At 41.2% G+C, this 25,770-nt stretch overlaps 1 protein-coding gene across 3 annotated transcripts in view; it reads right to left on the bottom strand.

Annotated features, from left to right (window-relative positions):
* Positions 1–18,484: 18,484 nt before the first annotated feature.
* The window catches only part of MSANTD3 (Myb/SANT DNA binding domain containing 3), an 80,852-nt gene continuing 73,566 nt past the window's right edge, over positions 18,485–25,770 (bottom strand). For all 3 annotated transcript variants that reach the window (XM_083377167.1, XM_083377168.1, XM_083377166.1), the window contains 2 exons: positions 21,265–21,714; positions 18,485–19,176 (listed from right to left, as the gene is read on the bottom strand). In XM_083377167.1, the coding sequence (XP_083233293.1) occupies positions 18,767–19,176; positions 21,265–21,682 (828 nt within the window). In that variant the 5' untranslated portion in view covers positions 21,683–21,714 and the 3' untranslated portion in view covers positions 18,485–18,766. The remainder of the gene's footprint in view (positions 19,177–21,264; positions 21,715–25,770) is intronic.

The raw sequence follows: 25,770 nt of genomic DNA, 5'->3' as shown, positions 1-25,770 counted from the left end.
CTGCTCGATGGATGATGGACTGCCTTGGGTGGGTGGAAAGTTATATGTGCCCAAAGCCCAGAGACTGAAATTTATACAACTATGTCATGATTCAAAGATGGCTGGACATTTTGAGTTCATAAAAATGCTCCATCTAGTAAAGAGACAGTTTTGGTGGCCATCCTTAAAGAAGGACGTTGAAAGCTATGTGGCTAGCTGTCCCATCTGTGTAGTAGCAAAACAAAGACAGGTAGAACTCCAGGGCTACTGCAGGTGGTAGCAAGCATCTTGGTGAGAGACTTCCATGGATTTTATCATAGAGTTACCAGAGGGTAGGGAACATAGTCATTTGGGTGGTAGCAGACTTATTTTCCAAACAGGTGCACTTCATTCCATGCACCAAGATTCCTACGGCCAAGGTTCTAGCAAAGATGTTTGTACAACATATCTACTGATTACATGGGGCCCAACAATGCATAATTTCAGACAGGGGGGTGCAATTCACTTCAGAGTTCTGGAGAGCATTTTTGGATCTCCTGGGGACCACCCAGGGCCTGTCATCTAGTCATCATCCACAAATGAATGGTGCAACAGAATGTTTAAACTCAGTATTGAAACAATATTTGAGATGCTTTATTAATTATCAACAAGATAATTGGACCAATCTGCTTCCTTTCACAGAAATGGCTTACAACAATGCTGTTCACTCCGGGCCTGGCTAAACCCCATTCCAGGTTGCAACTGGACAAAACTTCAACCCAATGCCTGAATTGCCAGTCAACGAACCCACCATCCCCTCCCCAAAGGAGTGGATCATACAACTTCAAAATACATGGCCAGTAGTGAGAAAAGCATTAGATGAGGCTAGGAAGCATATAAAGTGAAGGCAGATAAGAAATGGGTTGAACCAAAACAATTTAAAATGGGAGAGAAAGTACACTTATCCATAAAGTACTTAAAGTCTTTGGAGCCATCAAACAAATTAGGATCAAATACGTAGGACCATTCCCCATAAAAAGAATCATCAACCCAGTAACCATAGAATTAGAACTCCCAAAACATTAAGGTAAGTACACCCAGTATTTCATTGTAGCTTGCTAAAACGTGAACTAAACTCATCCCTAAGGCCAGCTGCAGTCCCCTCTCCCTCACCTATCATGATAGAGGGAGAACAACATTTTGAGATCAGAGAAATCCTGGATTCCAGGAAACACCATGGGTCAACCCAATACCTAATAGCTTGGAAGAATCTTCCCTCTTCTCAAAATGACACATTAGAGCCCCTAGGTTGTTAAAAAAGTTCCACTCCCAATACTCTGATAAACCCAACTAATCTATTTGTAATTCTCTCTTGTTATTATTTTCTTTCTCTCCAGGTGGATCTCTCATTTTTTTAAGAGGGGTGGCATGTCAGAACCTTATGTTCTGTGTGCATGGGATTTCTTATTCTTTTCGGATTCTGCCATTCCCCTGGGGGGCGGAAAGCTTGAGTTGCCAATGTGCATTTGCTTTGCTCTATCTCTTGCTCTATCCTCTTTGATGTGTCTCTAATAAAGTGAGAATGGAATGCACCTCTGGCCATCTGCGTTATCTCCAAATGTGGAAGAAATGGTTCAGACATCTAACAGTATTGGAAGCGGTGCTTTCACACCTGTGGATTAGCCTCTTTGAACCGTCTGGATGGAAAGTTTGGGTGGAGTTACTATGGACACTTTTAATTACTTGATTTGTATGGGAAACCCTCAGATCCTGGCTTCTGTTCCTGCTTTCAACACTTCACAATAAAAGTTCCTTTTGAAAAGATGCTGTTTCAAGAGTTCTGCTTTCTTGGGAGAACTGATTGAGGTGGGTCCTTACACAATTGCTGAAATTTTCTTAAGATACACTAAAAAGCACCGAGATTACCAGAATACTGTAATATGCATGAAAAGATCCTAGGCAGCAGGAAAAAAATTGAGTTTCTAGTGGTTAGGTCACTGAAAATGTTGAATTAATATTATGAAAAGGGCAGGTTGTATTTTGAAGATCATTTAGAAAAAAATCTAAACTAAATCAGCCAATATTATTTATACCTTAATCCAAATGTATAACAATCACCCTTAGAATACTGTGTAAAATAAAACCTAAAAATTATCATATGGCTGAAGAAAAATACAGAAAAAAATGATTAAACAGTTATAAAAAATCTCAAGACAAAAGATCTTAATATTGTGGAACTTTATAACTTATAAGAGAAATAAGAGTAAAAGGAAGGAAATAAGATGTAAAGGAAGAGGAAAAAAGAATAGTTTTGGAGGGTAGCATACCTTTGAAAAAATATTTTTTCCACTCAATATACCAGAATCCAGGAAATTCAATAATCCCTGGAAGTCATAGGATAGGTAAACTACAAGTAATCCTTGATTTACAACCATAATTGAGCCCAAAATTTTTGTTGCTAAGCAAGACAAGTGTAGGTCAACTCAGCATGGCCCACCTGACCACAGCCAGCTCATCATCACCAAGTGACTTCTACCAATTCACCACCCCAAGTCATTGTAAGACAATTTAATACAGCCCATTTGCTGCGGGAAAACTTGCTGTGGGCAGCTGGAGTGCCAGGCAGGTGGGCAGAGTGCAGAGTGGCAGCAGCACCTGGAGGCTTCCCATCAGAGGGAGAGCTGGGCAGGCAGTCAGCGGGTAGGGAGTGGGACTTATTTTCACACACACACACTGGCACTGCCACTGCGCTGAGCTCCAGGCCATTCAGAGTTCAGGTCATTCAATGAAGATGATGGTGGGTGGGGTGGGCAGCGGAGATGAGGCAGAGGCAATTAGGCAAATGTGAGCTGGCTACACTGAGCTGACCCATTCCGAAGCGAGACAGTAAATTAATTTTGCCCCATTAAACAATTTTTCTAGCCACAGTTGTTAAACAAATCACTGCAGTTGTTTAGTAATATGGTTAAGTGAATCAGGCTTCCTCAATGACTTTACTTATCAGAAGGTCACAGAAAGTGAACATATGGTTCTGGGACATGCAACCTTCATAAAAATGACAGTTGCCAAGCTTCTGAATTTTGATTGCATGACCATGGAAATGCTGCAATGGTCATTAAGTATGAAAAATGGTCACTTCGAACGGTCACTAAATGAACTGTTATAAGTCAAGGGCTACTTGCATGTTTTTTTATCAATACCTAATTAATCTATGTAATTTTGCTACTATGTGTTGAGTAACTGTCAGTGGGGGTAGATGATGGCTGCCAGTTCTTTAGTTACTCCAAGATACTTTCCCAGATGCAGGAACCAGAAGCCTGACTCAGCATCTTTATCTAACAATATAGTTAAATTTTGTTTCCATGTGTTGTGAACTTCAGGCAAATAGTGGTTCAATTAATTGTAGATAAATGTTTATACAAACATTAGTGAAAGGTTTTTTTCACTAATCTGATTGTATTGCAAATGTGTTTTGGATTCTATTGTCTATATCAGTGATGGCGAACCTTTTAGAGACTGAGTGCCCAAACTGCAACCCAGACCCCACTTATTTATCATTGGGTCCCGGGTGGGTGTGGCCCACTGGGTGGGCATAGCCACTGAGTGGACATGGCTGCAGTGGTCATGACAGACTGGTCATGTTGCTCAAGGGGAAGGGGCATGGCATGGTTGGGGGAGATCCAGGGGGTCTCTGGCAGGTGGGACAGTGGGCAGGAGGCTCATCCTGCGGAGTGAGGCAAGGCAGGGGGCAGGACAGGTGTGCCATTTCCATTCAGCATTTCTTGCAGACATTTCATGACCCAAACTAGGTAACATCAGCAGTGCCAGAAGAGAATGGGGTTTATGGAGTGGAGAAGAAGAGGAGGAGGGCAGTTGTGGGTTCCTTGGTCCTCTAAGCTTTGTGGCTTTCTTGTAATGTCTCTAGGTAACATTATTAGTTCACTTATTATCCCACTTTGGGTCCTGAAACGTCTGCAAACAAACCACCATTCTCAGAGACACCCTCCCTTATTTTAACTCTGAGCCAGAAATATTCTCCTTGATTGGCATTCTGGACCGTCACAGGACAGAAGAACCTGCCTGGCAGAACCTCATTCCTCTTTCCCATGGGGCACATACCAATGCCCCCATCCTTCCTCCACCATTTTTTGGACCCTAAAGGCCAATGAAGTTTCAACCACCAGTACCGGCACTCCTGGTTCCTCTGAACTGCTCCACCACCTCCAGCTTTGTCTACCTCTCGGGGCTTCACCTGGATGTGGCACCACCACCCCCGTTCGTGGATCAGGATGCTCCTCCAAAGGCTGACTGTATCCTCCCTCCCAGCGGCTCACAACCCCAAAATAACTTTTCAGGAACAAATTCTCCTTTTTTCTCGCTCACCCCAGCTGCCCCTCACAAATACCTCGCACTTTGCCACTCCCTCAGACCCATAACCAGTGCCCCACTCCAGCAGCCCCTCTCCAACTGTCGGTGGGGCTGGGTCCCTCGGTGATGGTGGGGGTGATGTTGAGGGCCAGCAGCAACAGTTTCCTTTTGGCCAGCATGACGGCAGGGGCAGCAATGGCAGAAGCTGGGGCTTGCGTTCCATAGTGCCTAGCAAGGGGCCCACCTCAGAAGCAGCAGCAGTAGTGGCATCATCATCACCAGGCTTGGCTGCCTTAAGCGAGGCCAAGGCTGCAAGTAAGGCCTAAACCTCTCAGTCTGGCCCTGAGGTAAAAATGTGAATAGGCAAGAGGAGGAGAGGAAGGGGGTATGACCAAAACTCAAGCATGCCCTTGGGCACATGAGGGAGAAACTGGGAAAAAACATCTTCTCCCACCAACTCGCCATCCTGCCGCTGGCTGGGGCTCTCACCACCATCCACCACACTCTCCTCACGATTGGATGGCTTGCCCGGGAGGTTGAGGCAGGCCAGATAAAAAGATAGGTTGGGCAGTAATTTGAAGACCCCTGAGCTAAAGTTTTGGTGGCTCTGTAGGCAGAGCTGTGAAGTTCTCTTCTCTGACAGAGAACTTTGCAGCTCTGCCTACAGAGCCACCAAAGCAGCAGGTGGAGTGCCGGAGGCTCGTGGAGTGAGGGTGCTGAAGTAGGCGGTTGGGCCATTGGCAAGAGCAATGAGTCTGAGCAGAAAGCAGCCTCGGAACAAGTAGGGCAGATAAGGAAAGAAACCTTTGCTCCCCACAGGAATTGCCTTTCTTTCCTTACCTGACTCCCAGCCCTGTACCGTTTCTCCTTCGCGATCCGCCACTGCTGCTACATGCAAGGAAACAAAGGAAGTTTTTTTTGGGGAAAAAAGGTCAGTCAATTTCAACTTCATGATCTTTGCTGCTTTGGTTGGCCTGCCAGCCCCCACCTCAATGCCCTGCCCACCACCACCCAGCACAGCTGCCCCCGGGCTGCAGGGGCTGGCTTGGCACAGGAAGGGCACACAGTCCATCCTCCCACCACTATGCAGGGTAAGGTTGCTGCGCCTGCCCCCACTCACATACCCTTGCCTCCCCCAAACATTTTTTTTACTAACCTACTGTCATGTTTCTGACAGATGAGCTCTTTAAAGAACTCTGAGGCATCAATGCTGCTAACATTGGATGTTCTTGCTTTGACACCTGCCTTTCAGCTGGATTCCATTTCTCCGTTCGCTTCTCAACCTTTGCTGCGTGTTTGTGGGACTATTGGTAAAAAAAAAGTTCCATCAGATTTTCTAACTTCTTGAAATCTCGTGAGAAGTTAGAAAGTCTGATGAAACTTTTTTTTAACTGATAGTCCTACAAACACGTGGCAAAGGCTGAGAAGCGAACGGAGAAACGGAGTAAAAAAACACTTGGGGGAGGCGGGCAATACCCTGCATGGGTATTGATGCAGGCTGCTCATGGACAGGACTGAAGGCCTAGAACTTGGGCGCTGGCACGCATGCCCACAAAGAGGGCTCTGCGTGCTACCTGTATGCCATAGATTCGCCACCACAGGTCTATATAATTAAAACTTTACCATCACTATTGTTGTAAAGTCACTATTTTATATTGGTTAACATCTACAGAAGATGCTACATGCTAATGCCTTCTTTAAATTATTTTCTCATATTTTGCTTTATTGTAATCAACATACCATGCTCTTTTCTTGATGCACTTAGAACTATTACTCTTTACAGTGTATACCAACCAATTGATGATTTTATACTGAAAGAAAAGTTCAAAATTAATTAATATGTCATGATTTATTGGGAGGAACTATAGGCATATGGAATTTTTCTACTAGCAATATTTAGATACATTTTAATAAGAAATCCATCATTTGATTACACATTATACAACAGGCAAGGCACTAACATGTACACCTATTAATTTTCATTATATATATTTTTGGAGTCTCTTCTTTTGATGAAAAAATAAATAATACTGAACAAATGCTTCATCAAAAATGTTATCATGAAACCAAGATACATAACAGTTTCCCTTATTCTTTAAATATTTATATATAAAGCATAAGGTTCTGGTTCTAGAGACCAAATAAGGCAACAATCCATATTTGGACATAATAGCAATTTTCCTTATTTTCCATTATGCACTTTTGAAAAGAATTCTGTAAAAAAACAGAAACAGCTTTGGTACTAATTTGAAGAGGTACTTATTTGGATTTCTTACAATTTGAAGACATATAATTTCAGAAAGGCTCTGTAATATGGATTTGTCAGATGGATAGATCCAATGCAAGTTAGAATTATTTGAATGAAGTAGATAGCTTGATTGGTAGTGTCAACTCATTCTCAAATTCGAAACAAAATAGCTAAATTTGGAAAGATTTGATTCAAGGTAGTTAAGTCTTTTTCAGTACCCAGGAAACAAATGATGGAATTGTCCTATTTGCATCAATACTGTAGCCACACAAATGTCTTAAATGTTATATCATACATGCTAAACCATAAATTATGATGTATAAGCCAATGGCTAAGCTAAACTGAGAAAATCACATTTTAGGCTAGCATGGTATATGCTACCAGCCATAAACTTACACAACCAGAACTTGGTGAACATGGTAGCAGAAACAGATACTCAACAAATTGTTATTTCTATGTCTTATCTTCACATATTGCTACTTCAAGGTTCTCTTTGTCCATGCTAAGATTTGACATTTATAAACTTTAATGATACCCAGTCATAGAAATCAAGATATAGCATAATGAGAACAATGTGCTACATATTATGGGACATTCGCTAGAAATTGAATATAAAATGAACAGAGATCTGAACAACTGGTGACCAATTAAGCCATATTTCAACGAGTGCTAGTCACTGCATTCAACTTGGTAGTTTAGAACAGAGTAGAGTAGAGTAGAGTAGAGTAGAGTAGAGTAGAGTAGAGTAGAGTAGAACAGAACAGAAGCTAGAAGGGATCTTAGAGGTTGTCTAGTCCAGCCCCCTGCTCAAGCAGGAGAACCTATATGATCTCAGGCAAGTGACTGTTTAGCATCTTCTTAAAATCTTCAGTGATGGAGCGCCCATGATTTCTGAAGGCAACCTGTTCCACTGGTTAATTGTCCTCATTGTTAAGGAAGTTTCTCCTTAATTCCAGGTTGCTTCTCTCTTTGATCAGTTTCCAACCATTGTTTCTTGTCCTGCCCTCTGGTACTTTGGAGAATAACATGACCACCTCTTCTTTATGGCAGCCCCTCAGATACTGGAACACTGCTATCATGTCACCCCTATTTCTTCTTTGCTTTAGACTAGCCAAACCCAAGTCCTGCAGCTGTTCTTCATATGTTTTAGTCTCCTGGCCTTCGATTATCTTAGTTGCTCTTCTCTGATTTCCCCCCCCCCAAAAACTCTCAACATCTTTTTTGTAGTATGATGACCAAAATTGGCTGCAGTATTCCAGGCGTGGTCTTACTAGGGTTTTATAAAACAGTACTAATACCTCACATGATCTTGATTCTATGCCTGATTACACAATCCAGGACTGTATTAGTTTTTTTGGTTGCTGCTGTACACTGCTGGCTCATAGTCAAGTGATCATACACTAGGACTCAAGGTCCCTCTCACAGTTACTAAGCCAGGTCTTGCCTAATTTGTACTTCTACCTTTGATTTTTCCTGCATAAATGTAAAACTTTGCTTTTCTCCACATTGAAACTCATTTTGTTGGATAGGGCTCATTGTTCAAGTTTGTCAAGATCTTTTTAGATCCTGACTTTGTCTTCTGGAGTATTGGATACTCTGTCAGTTTAGTGTCATTTGCAAACTTGATGCATTCCCTTTCAATTCCCTCATCTAAGTCATTTAGGAAGATATTTGTGCAGTCTATGTAACTCATCTATAATGGTAAGTATACTACTCTGAAATATGCAAAGGCTTGAACTGAAACTATGATTCAGAATATCTATACAGATTAAATATCAGTAATGCTGAGAGGTTAAAAAACTGTTAAACATACAGTTATTAAACAAATATAAATACAAATTTGTCTTCATGACTGAAATTGTATAGAACAAGTTGAGGCAAATATTTAGGCCTTCTAAGGTATTTAGCATATTTCCAGTGGAATCACAAAAAGGAAGACTGTTAACTTCAACAAGACTCACTCAAAAGTCAAAATTAAAAATTACATTTCATTCCTTGTATTAAACAGTGGTTGACATAACTTTGAAAAGTCCCAGTTTGCTCATTCCCGAGTATGCTTAATTTTATTGCTTTGGATTTTGTCTTTATCATATTAGTTCCTGATATGATAGAATTAAATAATTGCATGCCTTATTTTGTCTTTCATTTTCAGCCATGTCTTAATATTGATGATTCTTTGGGTCTTTTACCCATTTATTTGGTTGTTTAAAATAATTCTCTTATTTTTCTTTAGCTTGGTTTATTTAAAAATAGTAAATTAAAAGAAAAGATCATAATCCTATTCAATAAGAATAGTCTATAGACAATCTGGAAAAGACTTTTTCTCAATATTCAACTCTTACAAAAAAACCAACACAAGTTTGGAACAAACTAAAATTCAATGACATGATTAATGTTTCTATCAAATTAGGCCACTGAAAAATACTACTAAACTGACTGGAAAAATCACACAATTATTTGGAAATATAAAAATAATTAAATGACAGTCATTTGTTATGTAAAATTATGATTTCATTAATTTTTATGTACAGGTAGTCCTTGAGTTACGAATGTACTGGATACTGCCATTCATACCTTAAACGTGATTCACTCCCTTTCGCCCATGCATTCCCTAATTGATTGCATGGAAGAATGTGCCGCACATGCAGTATCTCAGGGTGGGGAAGGTCATGGAGGGCCTAGTGATGGAACAGGCCCCAAGGCCTCCCCAACCTACTAGGATACCTCATGCTTTCCCTGCCATTCCTGCCGCACCGGACTCACCTTGAAAAGATACATCTCCTCTCTGCCGCGGTTCCTGCTGCTGCCTAGATTTGAGGCTGGGGGATGCTTCCGCTGCCCTCCAGAGGCCAGATCCAGGCATGAGAGGCCTTATCCAGGCTGCTTCTGCCTAGAAGTAAGGCCAGGGGATGCTTCCACATGCCTCTGAAAGCCCATTTCTGGGCGGCAGCAGGCTAGAAAAGGCCTCTGACACCCAGATCCAGCTTCCAGAGTCATGCAGAAACATTCTCCAACCTCAGGTCTGGGGGGACGCGGCCTGGAAAAGGTCTTTGATGCCCAGATTTGGCTTCCGAAGGGCTGTGGAAGGGTATCCTAGCCTCAGATCCAAGCAGCAGCAGCAGCAGCCTGGAAAAGCCCTTCAACACCTAGATCCAGATTCTGGAGGTATGTGGAAGCATCCCAACTTCAGTTACATTCTTTGTTGCAAAGAACAGAGGCCTAAAGTAGCATGAGATCATGTGAGATCAGTAGCATGAGATCTCGCGCCACTAATCTCACGTGATCTTGCATTACTTTAGGCTTCCATTCTCTGCGAATGCACCAAGGGCCTGGAGCAGCCAAGAAAGTGAAAGATCTCATTCTTTGCAGGGTGAGTACTGAAGGCCTAGTGCCTAGGGAGACCTGGGACTGGGGGGAGGGAGGGAATAACCAGGGTGAATGTTGCAGTGCTACTGCGGTTGTTTGTAAGGGTGAACATTTTGGGAATTGCTCATAAACAATAGGGGGCGCTTATCGCATAACCTTTGAATGTTTGCTAAGGGAACATTCACAACTTGGGAATTATCTGTGCGGGTTTTTTTACGTACAGTAAATATAAACTTAGAATATATAAAAATTAATTTCTTCTTCCTTATAATACCAAAAGTATTAATTGGGTCTTTCTTTTTGCGTTATGTATTCAAGAAAAGTAACAAATGTGATATCTAAAACATAATCCAATAGTCAAGCTGTAAATATAACTTCAATGTATGTGTTGAATGCATAGTGAAATCTTTTATCCATAATTTTCTGCTATCAGCAGCATAATGTCCAATCATTAGAAAAAAATAAAAATAAATGTATGCTATGGAAATAAACAGTATTATTTATTTTATTTATTTTTATTTTTATTCCATTTATATCCCGCCCTTCTCCGAAGACTCAGGGCGGCTTACAAGCTTAGCAGTAGCCTTCATTCTATGTATATGCCTGCTTATTAGGGCTTTCACACACACCCCCAAGCGGCATTATTACAAAGTCAGTCAACAAAAATAATTTACTTAATGCAGAATTTGACCTATAGTTTGCACTGATTTTTTGTAATAGATTTGTATTCAAAATGTAGTTAGTTGCTTTAAAAATTCCAATGTTTTTGCCTCTTAGTCTAAGCCAAAACCAAATAATACAAAGTAATGTTTAAATATTTTGTTTGGGACATTCTGTTCTACAAAGGATAAGGCTCCACTGCTTTATCTAAATTCAACACACAAGCTGGTCAACAAGCAAATACTTAAATTCTGGATTCAGGTTGTTTACAGCATTCATTACAACCCCACCTATAAACCCGGATAGGAAAGCAGTGTCCTTTTGTTAATCTAGAACTACCCAAAAGGAGAATAGATTAAGTAATTAAAAGTATGTTAAGGTGGTTGTACAGCCACAAGGTTGTTTCTTCAAAAATGAGCTGTGCCTCACTTTTGCTTTACTGGTAACTGTTTATGAATAATAGCTTTAGCTTACTATTCAGATATTAAAAAGATTTGGTAATGTTCTTAATAAGCTTCAAGCCAGTGACCAGCAGAAATGAATGGAGTGAAAAAAATGTTTCTAGAAATCTCCAGAAGGAAACCCAATGAACACAACAGAATTCCTACTCTGAAAAAATGCTAGTCCCTACCATCTCTCTGCTGATTAGTCTGATTTAATAACACTACATATGAACTGTGGACATTCCAGGCTACTAGCTATGTTAAAGCTAGAAAGGTTTTCTTTGTATTTCATATTGTATTTGTTTTTTTCAACTTTTATTAATCTGTTCAAAGTTAAAAGCTCCACAAGGGCTACTTCAAACATTCTGTGCCTGTAAACATGTATCCAGTAGTTTGTATGTACATAGTAGCAGGAAGCCACAAAAATTCACAAGCAGTGCTTGCACAAAATTAATAAACTACAAACTCTGTATGCATTTACTTTGGATAAAACATTCATAGTGTCAGAATCCAGTTATATTTCATTTCTATCTATCGCCTGGAAGAACTGCGGGGGGGGGGCTGCTTGGGAACACTTTAAAACATTGAATGGTGGGGTGGAGGGGATCCCCCAGATCCTGTCTAGCATGCCTTCAGTCAATTTTTCTTAATAAAATTCCTGTTGGAAGAAATCGTTTCCAAGAGTTCTGTTTTCTTAAGATGTAAATTGAAGTGGGTCCTTACATTAGTCAGGATCTGCAGTAATAGTCAACCTGGAAGGGAGAACCTTGCCGGGGGACTTTGCAAAAAATGCAATGTCAGATGACGAGGCAGGGAAGGGAGAAACTCTTCCGGAGAGGAAGCCAGTTCCCCGACCGAAAACCTGCCAGCTGTCAGGATCTGAAATGTCATACTCCTCAGGAGAAGAGGTGGTGGAGACGCGTAACTACAAACCTCAGTGGTCAATGGGCATTGTAAAAAAAAGCGAGTGGGAAAAGAAATCAAGAAAGGTGACCCTGAGATGGGCCCAACCAACCAGAATGGAAGCAGGAGATGGAAAAATCCCTGCATGTAAGCGAAAAGGAAGGAAGTTGGGCACAACACTCGAACTGGATCCTAGAGAAAGCTATCAACCTGATGAAAAGAACCCTTGGCTCCCTAGGGGAGGAGAATTCCGAGCCCCATGACCGCAGCAGCACCCGGAGCTGCAGTTGGGGAGACACTGAGGGGGAATTGGAACCTGCAGTCCCGGGGATATCCACTGATCCAGTAGCAACCATTTAAGCAGCCCCCACTCCCCAACAAACTGCAGATGGTGATCATTCAAAGATTTCTGCTGCTGGATGCAAAATTCAAGGGGGAGCCGACACACTTGGGGTTTTTCCAAACCCAAGTCGTCAACCATATGGAAGAATACGGCCGGTATATCCCCAGCAACAAAGCCCGTATCCGGATCATGCAATCTGCTCTGGACGGACTGACTGCAGACATGGTGAATTTGCATGACTCCGATGCCCCAGAGTTCAATGACTTCAACAGTTTCATGTCCTCTCTGAGAAGGCAATTCAAGGACCCCCTGGCTGATCGCAAAGCCCGTGAAAGAATCAAAATGATGAGGCAAGGCAGATGCCTGGTAGCCGAATATACACAAGAATTCTGGGCCATTGCCAGCAAGCTGAACTGGCCAGAAGACATCCTCCTTAGTCATTTCAAAGATGGCCTAAATTACGACCTATACGATGCACCTGCCCCAGGAGGACCCACAACAACTCGACAAATGGTACGTCCTTGCAGAGGAAGCAGAGATTGATCTACTGAACAGGCACCACTGAGGAAAAGAATGGAGTTGCTCACCACCTGAGCCGACGCGTGAGTCAATGAAGCCACCAGCTATGGCCAAGAAGCCAACGGGCTGTTTCAAATGTGGGAGAGAGGGGCATCAGGCCATAGAATGCTGCTTGAAAGCCCCTCAGGACAACCCAGACAGATCACTGGCCAGCAAATCCAGTAAGTCCCCAGTGAAGCCAAAAGAATCTGCCATGAGAGTGATAGAGGCTGTGGAATTTCCAACCTCTGCTCAGTGCAGGGAAGGAACTCTAGCCTACACTGCAGGTTCAGTCGAGGCCTCAGATGACAGCACGGAGAGCGAACCCTTGGTAAGTAGATCCATCGCACCCATCCTCAAGACAGTGACTATATTAATTCATTGCATGCCCAAAGTTGTCAAGGTGAAAGCCTTAATAGACTCTGGCTGTACCCACTGTCTCATTAGTCCACTGGTAGTGGGAAATCTGGGCATTCCGTTGAGGCTAGAACAACCAATCTCATCTGGCCAGTTAGATGGGTCCATAGCAGGGGGGTGTGCCAGCTACCCTAGCCACTTTACCAGGCCACCTATCCCTAGGGAACCATGAGGAAGACATAACGTTCATAGTGACCCCAGGTATGGAATGCCCGATGATCCTAGAGATGGAATGGTTAAAGAAATGTAACCCCTGGGTAAATTGGAGGACAGCAGAAATCAACTTCCCAAAGGGGGACCTATGGACTTAAAATGGCAAGGGGATCAACCAAAATTAAGAATGGAAAAAGCATCCATGGTAAGAAGAAAAGGGGCTACCTGAAATACCAGAGGAATAGAGATCTTGCTGAAGTTTTCAGCAAGAAGGCAGATGAGATTTCCCCCCCCCCACTACCACCAACCCACGGACTATGCCATAGAATTCAAGCCCGGGGCAAAACTCCCAAAGCCCTTATTATACTCCATGAGCCCAAAGGAGAAGGAGGAAATGGAAAGAGTCATAAAGAAAAACCTAGAAAGGGCGTTCATTGAGCCAGCCAAACCTAAAGTGGCCGCTCTGGTTCTCTTTAGAGAGAAAAAGGACGGCTCTTTACGCTTGTGCGTGGACTATCACCTATTGAACACAATCAGTGAAAGCAACCTATACCCCTTACCCCTAATGAAGGACATGTTATCAAACCTCTCAAAAGGAAATATTTTCACTAAACTAGATCTAAGGGAAGGGTATTACGATATTAGAATTAAGGAAGGGGATGAATGGAAAACTGCATTTAATTGCCCAGTGGGGTGCTACCGATTCAAAATTTTGCCACTGGGATTACAAGGGGCCCCTGCAGTATTTATGCAATTAATCAATGAGGTACTAAGGGAGCACCTATTTAAGGAGGTCCTGGTTTATCTAGACGACATCCTTATCTTCACCAAAACAAAAGAGGAACATGTCAATCTAGTCAGAGCAGTTTTAAAGAAACTGTGAGCTGCTCGCCTATATGCCAAATTATCGAAATGCGAATTCCATTAGGAACGAATAGACTACCTGGGCTATCGCATATCCCCACAGGGCATTGAAATGGACCCAGAGAAGGTTAGAACAGTATTAGAATGGGCACTACCTTGCACAAGAAAGAAACTGCAAAGTTTCCTTTGCAAACGTTTACTGCCAATTCATCCCCTCATTTGCCCAGATAGCCCTGCCCATCACGAACTTATTAAAAATGAAGGAAGTGTCCTCAGGAAAACCTAGCCAGCCACTAAAATGGACAATGGAATGCCAAGCGGCATTTGAGAGATTAAAGAGACTCTTTTCTGCAGAACCTATTCTGAAACACCCAGACATGAATAAGGGCTTTGTAATACAGGCAGATGCAAGCGATGTGGCAGTGGGGGCTGTACTATTACAAGAAAACAATGAAGGGGTATTGTAACCCTGCACATATACATCCAAGAAACTCACCAAAATGGAACAGCGCTGGCCCATGTGAGAGAAAGAGGCATACGGGATATGTTGGTCATTACTTACGTGGCGTCAGTCTCTTGAAGGGAATAAAATCCCTTTTCAGGTGTGGACAAACCACAAAAATCTGGAAGCATTGAAAACGCCCAGGCAGCTCAACCCCAAGCAAGCACGCTGGTCCCAACATTTTCACTTGAAATGAACCTTTATTTTCAAAGTACAACCATGAATACATTGAGATTGGCTGAGCCTCCCTTTGTGCCCCCACCCCCAACTTACAGTGACACAAACCCTCCATCTTATTACACCATGTGAGCTAATTGCAAAACACACCGGCCTCGTAAGTCAATCATGCATAAAGTTTATAAAATTATATCCCGTTCAAAAGCCTAACAGCCCATGGATAAAAGCTGTTCTTCAGCCTGCTGGTACGGCTGACTATACTCCTATATCTCCTACCCGATGGTAGAAGAGTAAAGAGATACTGTCCAGGATGTGAGTCATCCCTGAGAATTTTCCTCACTCTTCCAAGGCAGCAAGCCCTGGAGATGTCATCCAGTGGTGTCAGGGGACAGCCCACAATGTCTTGTGCTGTGCTCACCACCCTCTGTAATGCTTTCCTATCCGCAGCTGTCAGACCAGCATACCAAACCACAATACAGTACGAGAGGACGCTCTCTATAGTAGACTGGTAAAAGAGGGTCATTAGCCATTGTTCTACCCTGTTCTTCCGCAAGACCCTGAGAAAGTGAAGTCTCTTTTGGGCCTTTCTGGCCACCTGGGTTGTATTAGCTTTCCAGGTAAGATCTTCGCAGAGGTAGACTCTCAGAAATTTAAAGGAGGAAACTCTCTCCACACAGTCCTCCCCAATGTAAAGTGGGGCAGGTTCCTCCTTTTTTTCTCTGGAAGTCTAGCACCATCTCTTTCATCTTGCCGATGTTCAGGTCCAAGTTGTTGTTACAACACCATATGGATAGTTTTTGTACCTCTGCCCTGTATGCTGTTTCATCCCCACCTCTAATAAGACCCACCACGGTAGTATCATCTGCGAATTTAATTATCGCAGTAGATGGGTCAGATGATAGTCATATGTGTACAAAGAGTACAGATAGGGGCTAAGCACACAGCCCTGTGGCAAGCCGGTGCAAAGCAATTCTAATTCTGCTTTATGCTCAAGCATTTGCCAGGGGGAAAGAACTTCCTGGCAGATGCACTATCTCGCATGCCCCAATATAAGAACACACGAGCCACCGATTCTAAACCACTTATGGTGGAATCACAATTGGCAGTGCCAGTAACTACCAGAGCCTAAGGTAAATTAAAACTGCAGCTGGATAGCCAAACCAGAATTGAATTCCAGAAAACTTTGGAAATGGATGAATGGTTCCAGGAAAATAGACACGTGTGCACAATGAAGGGCGGACTACCTTGGTTGGGGGAAAAGTTATATATACCAACTACCCTAAAGGTCACATTCATCAGCTTTGCCATGATACCAAATCAGCAGGGCATTTTGGATTTGTAAAAAAATTACACTTAATTAAAAGGCAATTTTGTGGCCATCCATGAAAAAGGACATACAAAATTACATGGCCAGCTGCCCAACTTGCGCTACTGCAAAGAGGTTGCAAGGGAAAACACCCAGACTGTTACAAACAGTGGAAAATCCCTCAGCCCCCTGGAGGGAAATAGCCATGGATTTTATAGTGGAATTACCAGAAAGCAATGGGAATACCGTAATCTGGATGGTCACAGACTTGTTTTCCAAAAGGGTGCACTTCATCCCTTGCCAAAAGATTCCCACCGCAAAAGCAAAACTTTTCATGCAGCATATATACAGATTGCATGGGGCACCACAACACATCATATCTGATAGGGGAGTGCAATTTACGTTGGCATTTTGGAAGGAACTTTTATCTCTTTTAAGGACCACTCAGGCACTGATATCTAGTCATCATCCTCAGCGAAATGGTCAAGCTGAGGTACTTGACCAATATTTAAGATGCTTTATTAATTTCCAGCAAACGAATTGGACAGACCTACTCCCTTTCACAGAAGTTGCCTATAATAATGCAGTCCACTCCAGCACAGGTTACACTGCTTTTCAAATAGCTACCGGTCAAAGTTTCAACCCCATGCCAGAACTAACCCCAAACAAACCGGTAATCCCATCACTGAAAGAATGGATAGAACAATTACAAAACAACTGGCCAATAGTTAGAAAAGACCTAGATGAACCTAGGCAAGCATATAAAGTACAAGCAGATTAAAAAAGAATTGAACCCACACCATTCATTAAAGGTGAAATGGTATATTTGTTTACAAAATACCTAAAATCCTTACAACCCTGTAAAAAACATGGACCAAAATATATAGTACCTCTTCCAATTAAAAGAATCATAAACCCAGTAACAGTAGAATTAGAATTATCCAAAAATCTTAAGACAAACACACCCTATTTTTAACTGCAGTTTGCTGAAAAGAGAACAACAGTCACCATTATGGCCAAAAATCCCCCACCACCACCTTCAATCATGGTGGAAGGAGAACAACACTTCAAAATAAAGGAAATACTAGACTCTAGAAGATATCATGGGACAACTAGCATGGAAACACCTCCCCTCCTCACAAAATGAGTGGGTCCATAAACGTCATGTAAAAGCCCCAAAGCTATTAAAGAAGTTTCATTCAGAGTATCCTAACAAGCAAGACTAACTTTTATACCTGTTTTGTTTTCTTTACAGGTGGATCTCTCTTATTTTTAAGGGGAGCAGGATGTCAGAATCAAAGTTATATTTCATTTCTATCTATCTTCTCTGATTTAAAAACCAATCCTTACTATCTCCTGGATTCTGTCATACTAAAAAAGGGAAGGGGGTATGCATGGGGTTTTTACTACTTTCACTTCCTGTATACAATACAAAGCAACCTTTTGTTGATTCACTTCAGGTCTCCTAACCATAACAACGCAGCCATCTGCCTTTCATCCTATGCCTCTCTGAAGCTCTTCTCTTTACTGACAGTGAGAGAAAAGGGGAGGGGAAAAGATTCCAACACTGAAATCTGGTCAATGATTGAATGATCGTGCCGATGGAGCCGGACTGATGTTATTTTTCCTGAAGTTAACACTTAGAAATCTGCCAGTTTGAATTGCCTGGAAGAACTGCTTGGGGCTGCTTGGGAACACTTTAAAAAGTTGAATGGTGGGGTGGAGGGGATCCCCCAGATTCTGTCTAGCATGCCTTCAGTCAATTTCTCTTAATAAAAATTCATGTTGGAAGAAACCATTTCCAAGAGTTCTTTTTTCTTAAGATGTACGTAGATTGAAGTGGGTCCTTACCCATAGGACTAGGCTGAAAATAAAAGTGGTTTATTTCTTTTTACTGCAGGCCAGATGCCAGTATGAATGTTATTAGCTAGTGGACTGATTGTGCCATGCAGTGCAAATCAAGGGCAATAGACCAAATGATCTGTCAAAACAGAAGTGAAGGTAGAAAGAGAACATACATTTTTAGTATTCCAGAATTATAACTATGACTGAACAGACAGCTGTTGGAAATCTGAATTCCTTTTCTTGTACAGCTCTATTATCACCCTTTTTACCTTGCTTGATAGTTCAACTGGGTCACTCTACAAGTTTTAATAACCGTACCTTAAGATACATTCATCTTTAATAATTGAAAAATTCAGCTACAAAAATAACATAAAATGCCCAATTGGATCTGACTATCATGGAAAAGACTGGATTTATTGGGCATATTTGGAAATTCCATTAAAAAGTTACAGCAACACTTTGCCTCCAAAATATGGAAATTTCTTCATTTTATTTAATAAAAACCTATCTAATCCCTATTTTAGGCCTTTCTTGACATTTATTCACAGCCAACAATTACTCTATTATTCTAAATACAGGAATTGAACCTAAGTCTCAAATTATTCTCCAATGATCAAGTTACTTCAGTCTAATGAACCACCAGCTGCTGCATGTACTAGGGTGAATTAGGGAATGGTCTGTTAAAAGATGATACAGGCCATTCTTTTGTAACAGTCTGAAGTTTCCTTTCCCAGTACATTTTTTTTTTGTTTAACACTTCCATCTTGATTCTGTGTTCTTCTTCAGCCATTTCACATTCTCTTTCTATCTGTTGAATTTTTGCCACATGGACTTCATTCATTTGGATCAGTTGCAGTTGTAAAATAGACATTTGCTGATGGTGTTCCTCTTCATGCATCTTTTTTAAATCACTTTCTTGAGCAGCTTTATTTCTGAAGTTTTTATTTCCAGTTACTCTGACTGCTGAACAGGAAGGCTCAGACTGCGAGGTACCTTCACATACCTGGAAATGTACAAGTCCTTTCTCTTCATCACATGATTCTTTGTTAATAACAGTGAAAGATTCTGGGAAAATAAAAGAAACAATCAAAAACTGTATGAGTTTTTAAATAAAATTTCTCTTACTATAAGATTGAATTCACATTGTGGAAATAATGTATCTGGAAAACCTAGATTCCCATTATCAATATGACTTTTACTGAATGCCCTTGGCAAACCATAAACAGCTGAACTATTTCATATAGTGATCTGTTATGAAGAAAGAGAATTTTATAGGGAGTGTAAGATTTCAATAAAATGATAACCGAAACCATTTCTGTAATATTCCATGAATATTCAGGATACACTAGATGGCAAAATTGTCTACAGCAGGACAATATGAAATTATAAACATATTTTAAGGAAGGCATGCCTCTTCCCCAAAATCCTAAAGGTAATTGGAAAGAAAGATTGTTGTTGATATATGTATATGCATGTAATGTTCACTTCTGAAAATGTTTCACTTCTGGTACATTGCGTAAATATTTCCTACTTTATTTCAGTTCCAAGCTTGGGAATAAGGGTAAAATTCATCTAGTTTACTGAAAAAGGAAAAATCCAGAAATTTAAACTTATGTCCAGATTCAGGATTTTTTCAGTTTTGTAATATTATCCATCCTATGCACTTTGAACTCAATGGACTGCAAGAGGAAGGCACAGGAAATTTGTCCTAGCTTCTCTTTATGTTTGTAGAACTATTGGTAAGTTCCTTTTTCTATTTATGACAAGGAGAAAAACTACCCATTCAAAGATCTACCACTTCAGATAGTTAAACATTAAACATATTTCAATTATATATAACATGCATTCACATTAAGTGATTGATGTGATTTTCCACGCTATATTATTGAAAAAAGGCTGTTTTACTTTTATTAATTGTCCAATTGTAGTATGTTTTCAACAACTTCTTAATAAAACAAAATACTGCTAAAACATTATACAAATTTATACATAGTCATATTTAAATAGTACACTCTGTATTGAAGTTTATTATCTTGTTTCCCCAAAAGTAATACCTACCCTGAAAGTAAGCCCTAGCTTGATTTGGGGGGGGGGGTCTAATATAAGCCCTACCTCCTAAATAAGCCCTAGTTTGGGGATGAGGCATATGCCTAAAAATCAAGCTATGGCGGGGATGGAACTGCCCCACATGCCCCGCATCCGCTTAACCTGCCAATACGATCTCAGGAGCCAGGCCTCCCATGCCCTGACACTTGTCGCTCCACATGGCTTGTCACACCGGTGCCGCCATTTATGGCAGGAGGCCGCATAGTACTTCAGACCATTGCCACTATTTGTGGCAGAAGGTGACATGGTGCTTCATGCTGTTGCTGCTGATTGGAGCAGAAAGCCCTATGATGCTTTGGATTATTTCCGCTGCTCACAGTAGAAGTGTGGCAGAAGCGACATGGTGCTTCATGCCGTTGCTGCTACTCGAAGCAAGAAGCTGTGTAGAGCTTTGGACAGTTTCCACTGCTTGTGGCAAGAGGCCACATAGTGCTTCATGACATTGTTGTCACTTGCGGCAGGATGCCACATGGTGCTTTGGGCCGTTGCCACTGGGCTGAAGCACGTAGCCCCCTGCTGCAAGCAGCACCAACAGCAACAACAAAAAAATTTAAAACTTACTAAGAAAATAAAGGGGCTATCCTACCCAGCTCCTAAAGACTTGCCAGAAATGTAGTATAAACTCTTAAAAAACTTAATATAGTTAAAATACAAATAGAAATCCCAAATCTCCCTTTCCGTCAAGAAAGTTTACTGAATCCTGGTCTCACCCATGTGTATGCTATGACATCAGCCATAATAATGCACTGTCCCCTGCAGTTTTCAGAATCCCTTTTCCTATATTCACGAAGGATTCCACTGTTAATGTTTTTTCTCTCTCTCCTAAAACGTGGTGGTGCTATAGCTAAGACACAATTCAGGACTGAGCTTGCTGTTATTGCAGCTATGAACAGTGAGCTATGTCTCAATTATATAGTGAATTGTACATGTGATTTGCTTACACTTTGAAACTGATGTCATTATACAGATACCAGTGGATAAATGCAAATATCCTATCTACTTTTCAATAAAAAAAGATTAATACAGGTCACTAGGTTATGACTGTACCTTGATTGGAAGTTTCAGGCTGATACTCAGAATCTTCTTCTGGTGGAGTCTGTAAAAAATATACTTGCTCTGGTATCATGTTGGTGATCTTCTCTTTTCCTAGGATGTGATTACTTATAAGTGGACTAATACATCTTTTTACCTTATCTCGTCTTTCATGTGCCATTATTTTCTTTGTCCGAGCTTTGATGTTCTCCCAGCATTTCTTCAACTGCTTGAAATCTCGGAGTGATACATTGGGTTGGGAATTATATTCATGAGCAAGGGCCTGCCAGGTTCGTTGTTTCAGTGCAATAGTCCTTGCATCACTCTTTTTACACTCAAGTACATACTTATATTTTTCAACCAATGCCAGCAGCACACTCTTCTCCACTTCAGAGAAGTACTTGGCAGGCTTTATTACTTCACTGTTTTGCATTTTCTGTCAATTCTCTGGTATATCAAAGCAAGCTGAAATTCAATAGGAATGCTTTAGATTTGGAAACATTAATCATTTTAAAGTCTCTACATTTTAATTATAAAATGTAATTTTCACATTTTATATACACAAACATATATGACAGCCAATTTATACACTCAATAACAGGTGAGTTCAAACAAAACTTGGTGTAATTTCAAATAATTTGTAACTTACCCTGCAAGATGTTGTCATAGTCACTTGATCTGTTATTTAAAAATACATGGAAAATAAAACATCTCAGTTCCAGTTAGCCACAAAAATGGCATGCCCATCTTCAGAGGCAATATAGCTCTGAATACTAGCAAATGATGTTCATTGTTCTTCATGTCCTAATTACAAGCTTCCAAAGGGCATCTACAGACAGAAACCTGTACTAAAAGGTCTTTCAGGCTAAATTCTTTAACTCTTCTAATAAACAAAATTAAAATATCAGTTATCAAAGAATTGTGGATACCAGTCTGTATTTTTCTTATACTTTATTTTGGAAAAGATACAAATTATGTTACAGAATAGAATATTCTAAAAAAATATATTCACATTTTATAATTTGAGCGAAAAGGGATACATGAAATTCGGAAGCAACTTGAATATTCTGCTATTCGTAATTTTTTAATTTCATTCAAAGGAATTTACTATTATGAAGATAACAGATAATCAGATTTACAAATTACATTTGAGGATAAAGATGCTCAAGTAAGGTATGTATCTAATGCAACCTACTGCTACAGCAGTGATAAGTTATCACATAGAAAAAACAAATGAATCACAATTGTTTTATATCTATAGTTTCTTGGATAATTAATCAGCCCCGCAGAGTTCCAAAAACAAATATCTTCATATATTAAAGTACTTATGAGCAGAATTATTAATATTTACTGTCTTCTTGCTCTCATTACCGACAAGCATGCATGACCTAGTGTTTGTGAAAAAGCTGCTGGGAACACAAGACTGTATTCTTGTTCAGTGTGGCAATTTCATTGCAGGAAGAAAGCTTCATGAGGCCAGAAGATGCCTCACAGAGAGTTAGATCATGCTTCTGAAGAAGCAGAAGGTCAACTGAGTATGGTGGACTACAAGGCCTCAAGGCTGGTTTGCATTACAGAACTGGCTGGATGGCCAGGTCTTCATACCACACTTTGGGGTTGGAGTGGTTTTGTCTTCGCATCGCTGGGCTTGGAGTGGTCCAGCAAGGGACATACAGTGAGGGGAAAAATATTTGATCCCTTGCTGATTTTGTATGTTTGCCAACTGAGAAAGAAATGATCAGTCTATAATTTTAATGTTAGGTTTATTTTAACAGTAGGAGACAGAATAACAAAAAAAATCCAGAAAAAAGCATTTCAAAAAAGTCAGGGACAAGATTGTAGACTGGAATGGGCTACAAGATTATCACCAACAGCTTGGTGAGAAGATGATAACAGTTGGTCTGATTATTCTGCAAATGGAAGAAACACAAAATAATTTTCAATCTCCCTCTATTTGGGGCTCCATGTAAGACCTCACCTCAACGATCATGAGAATGATGAGGAATCAGCCCAGAACTACACGGGAGGTATCTTGTCAATGATCTCAAGGCAGCTGGGACCATAGTCACCAAGAAAACAATTGGTGACACACTATGCTGTGAAGGACTGAAATCCTGCAATGCCCACAAGGTCCCCCTGCTCAAGAAAACACATGTACAGACCTGTCTGAAGTTTGCCAATGAACATCTAAATGATTCAAAGGAGAACTGTGTGAAAGTGTTGTGGTCAGATCAGACCAAAATTGAGCTCTCTGGCCGTGTTTGGAGGAGGAGGAATGCTGTCTATGACCCCAAGAACACCAACCCCACCGTCAAACATGGAGGTGGAAACATTATGCTTTGGGGGTGTTTTCCTGCTATGGGGATAGGACAACTTCACCACATCCAAGGGGCATTGGACAGAGCCATGTACCATCAAATCTTGGGTGGGAACATCCTTCCCTCGGCCAGGGCATTGAAAAAGGGTCATGGATGGATATTCCAGCATGGCAATGATCCAAAACACATGGCCAAAGCAGCAAGGGAGTGGCTCAAGAGGAAGCACATTAAGATCCTGGAGTGGCCTAGCCAGTGTCCAGACGTTAATCCCATAGAAAATCTGTGGAGGAAGCTGAAGGTTTGAGCTGCCAAATGTCAGTTCGAAACCTTAATGACTTGGAGAGGATCTGCAAAGGGGAGGCGGACAAAATCCCTCTGAGATGTGTGCAAACCTGGTGGCTAGCTACAAGAAAAGTCTGACCTCTACGATTGCCAAAAAGGGTTTTGCCACCAAGTACTAAGTCAGACACTTATTTCACTCATTAAAAGGAAAATCAATTTATAACTTTTTTGAAATGTGTTTTTCTGGATTTTTTTGTTGTTATTCTGTTTCTCACTGTTAAAATAAACTTACCATTAAAGTTTATTTATTTATTTAGTTTTCTATACCGCCCTATTCCTGAAGGACTCAGGGTGGTTTACAGGGCAATATAAATTAAGATAAAAATAGAATTAAAAATATTAAATTAATAATAGCCCAACAATAAAACAATGTTAAAACTTAAAACTAAAAACCCCCTCAGTCCAGGCCAGATAGATCGAAAAGCCATGTTTTCAGGTTCTGGCAAAACGAGTGCAGGTCGGGAGCAGTCCGGAGTTCCACAGGTAAATCATTCCAAAGGGCAGGCGTGCCCACAGAGAATGCCCTCCCTCTGGGGATCACACGGCGGCACCCTAAGGAGGCCCTCCCTATGGGAGCGCACACGACGATGGGAAGTTGATGCCAGCAGCAGGTGTTCCCTTAGATAGTCTGGACCCAAGCCATTTAGGGCTTTATAGGTAATCACCAGCACCTTGAATCTCACCCGGAGGGCAACTGGAAGCCAATGCAGCTCGCGGAGAAGAGGTGTTACACAGGAGTATCGGGAGACTCCCATCACAACTCGCGCGGCCGCATTCTGCACCAGCTGAAGCCTCCGAGTGGTCTTCAAGGGCAGCCGCATGTAGAGAGCGTTGCAGTAGTCTAACCGGAAGGTCACGAGCACATGAGTGACTGTGCGTAGGGCATCCTGGTCCAAATAGGGGCACAACTGGTGCACCAGGCGAACCTGGACAAAAGCCCCCCTGGTCACGGCTCCTATATGATCTTCCAAACTGAGCCGTGAATCCAGGAGAACACCCAAGTTGCGAGCCCTATCAACGGGGGGTAACACCTCACCCCCCCATAGTTAAGTTATTTAAGTTATAAATTGATCATGTTTTTGTCAGTGGGCAAACATACAAAATCAGCAGGAAATCAAATATTTTTTTCTCTCGCAGTATGCCCAGAATACATATGTGCTTTGCTAGACCTCTGCCTGACTACTACCTATTTTAAATACAATGAAGATTTCTACAGACAAAAACATGGCTATACCATAGGTTCATCTGTGGCCCATTTCTACGTGGAAAAGGTAGAAACCAAAGCCTAAACTTCTTCACAGGAATTCTATCCACTCATAGGTATAGATAGGTGGATGATATTTGAATCAAGATTAAAACACAGGAATTAGAAGCCTTCATCAAACAGTTCAACTCTATGGACAGATATATTAAATTCACTTGGAAAGATGTTAAGGAAAATAGTCTGGTCTTCCTCGACTGTGCATTACACATTAAAGAAGACAGATACCTTAACATCAAAGTTTACAGAAAATCCATACACAGAGATCAATATCTATATTTTGATTCTCAGCACCCACTAGAGCACAAAATGGGAATGATCAGAATCCTATACCCCCGGGCTGAAAGTTTGCCTACCAGCAAAGATGGAAAAGAACACAAACTGAGCAATGTGATATATGCAGTAAAATGCAGATCTATACATTGGAGCAACAGAATAAGCACTTCATAAATGCATGGCACAACATAGGGGAACAAGCCTATCAGGACAGGCTTGTTCCCCTATGTTGTGCCATGCATTTATGAAGTGCTTATTCTGTTGCTCCAATGTATAGATCTGCATTTTACTGCATTTGAAAAACAAAGATCACTCTTTTGTAGA

The sequence above is a fragment of the Vipera ursinii genome (genome assembly GCF_947247035.1).
Source record: "Vipera ursinii genome assembly, chromosome: Z".
Classification (NCBI taxonomy): domain Eukaryota; kingdom Metazoa; phylum Chordata; class Lepidosauria; order Squamata; family Viperidae; genus Vipera; species Vipera ursinii.
This window is presented reverse-complemented; position numbering and strand designations above follow the sequence as displayed.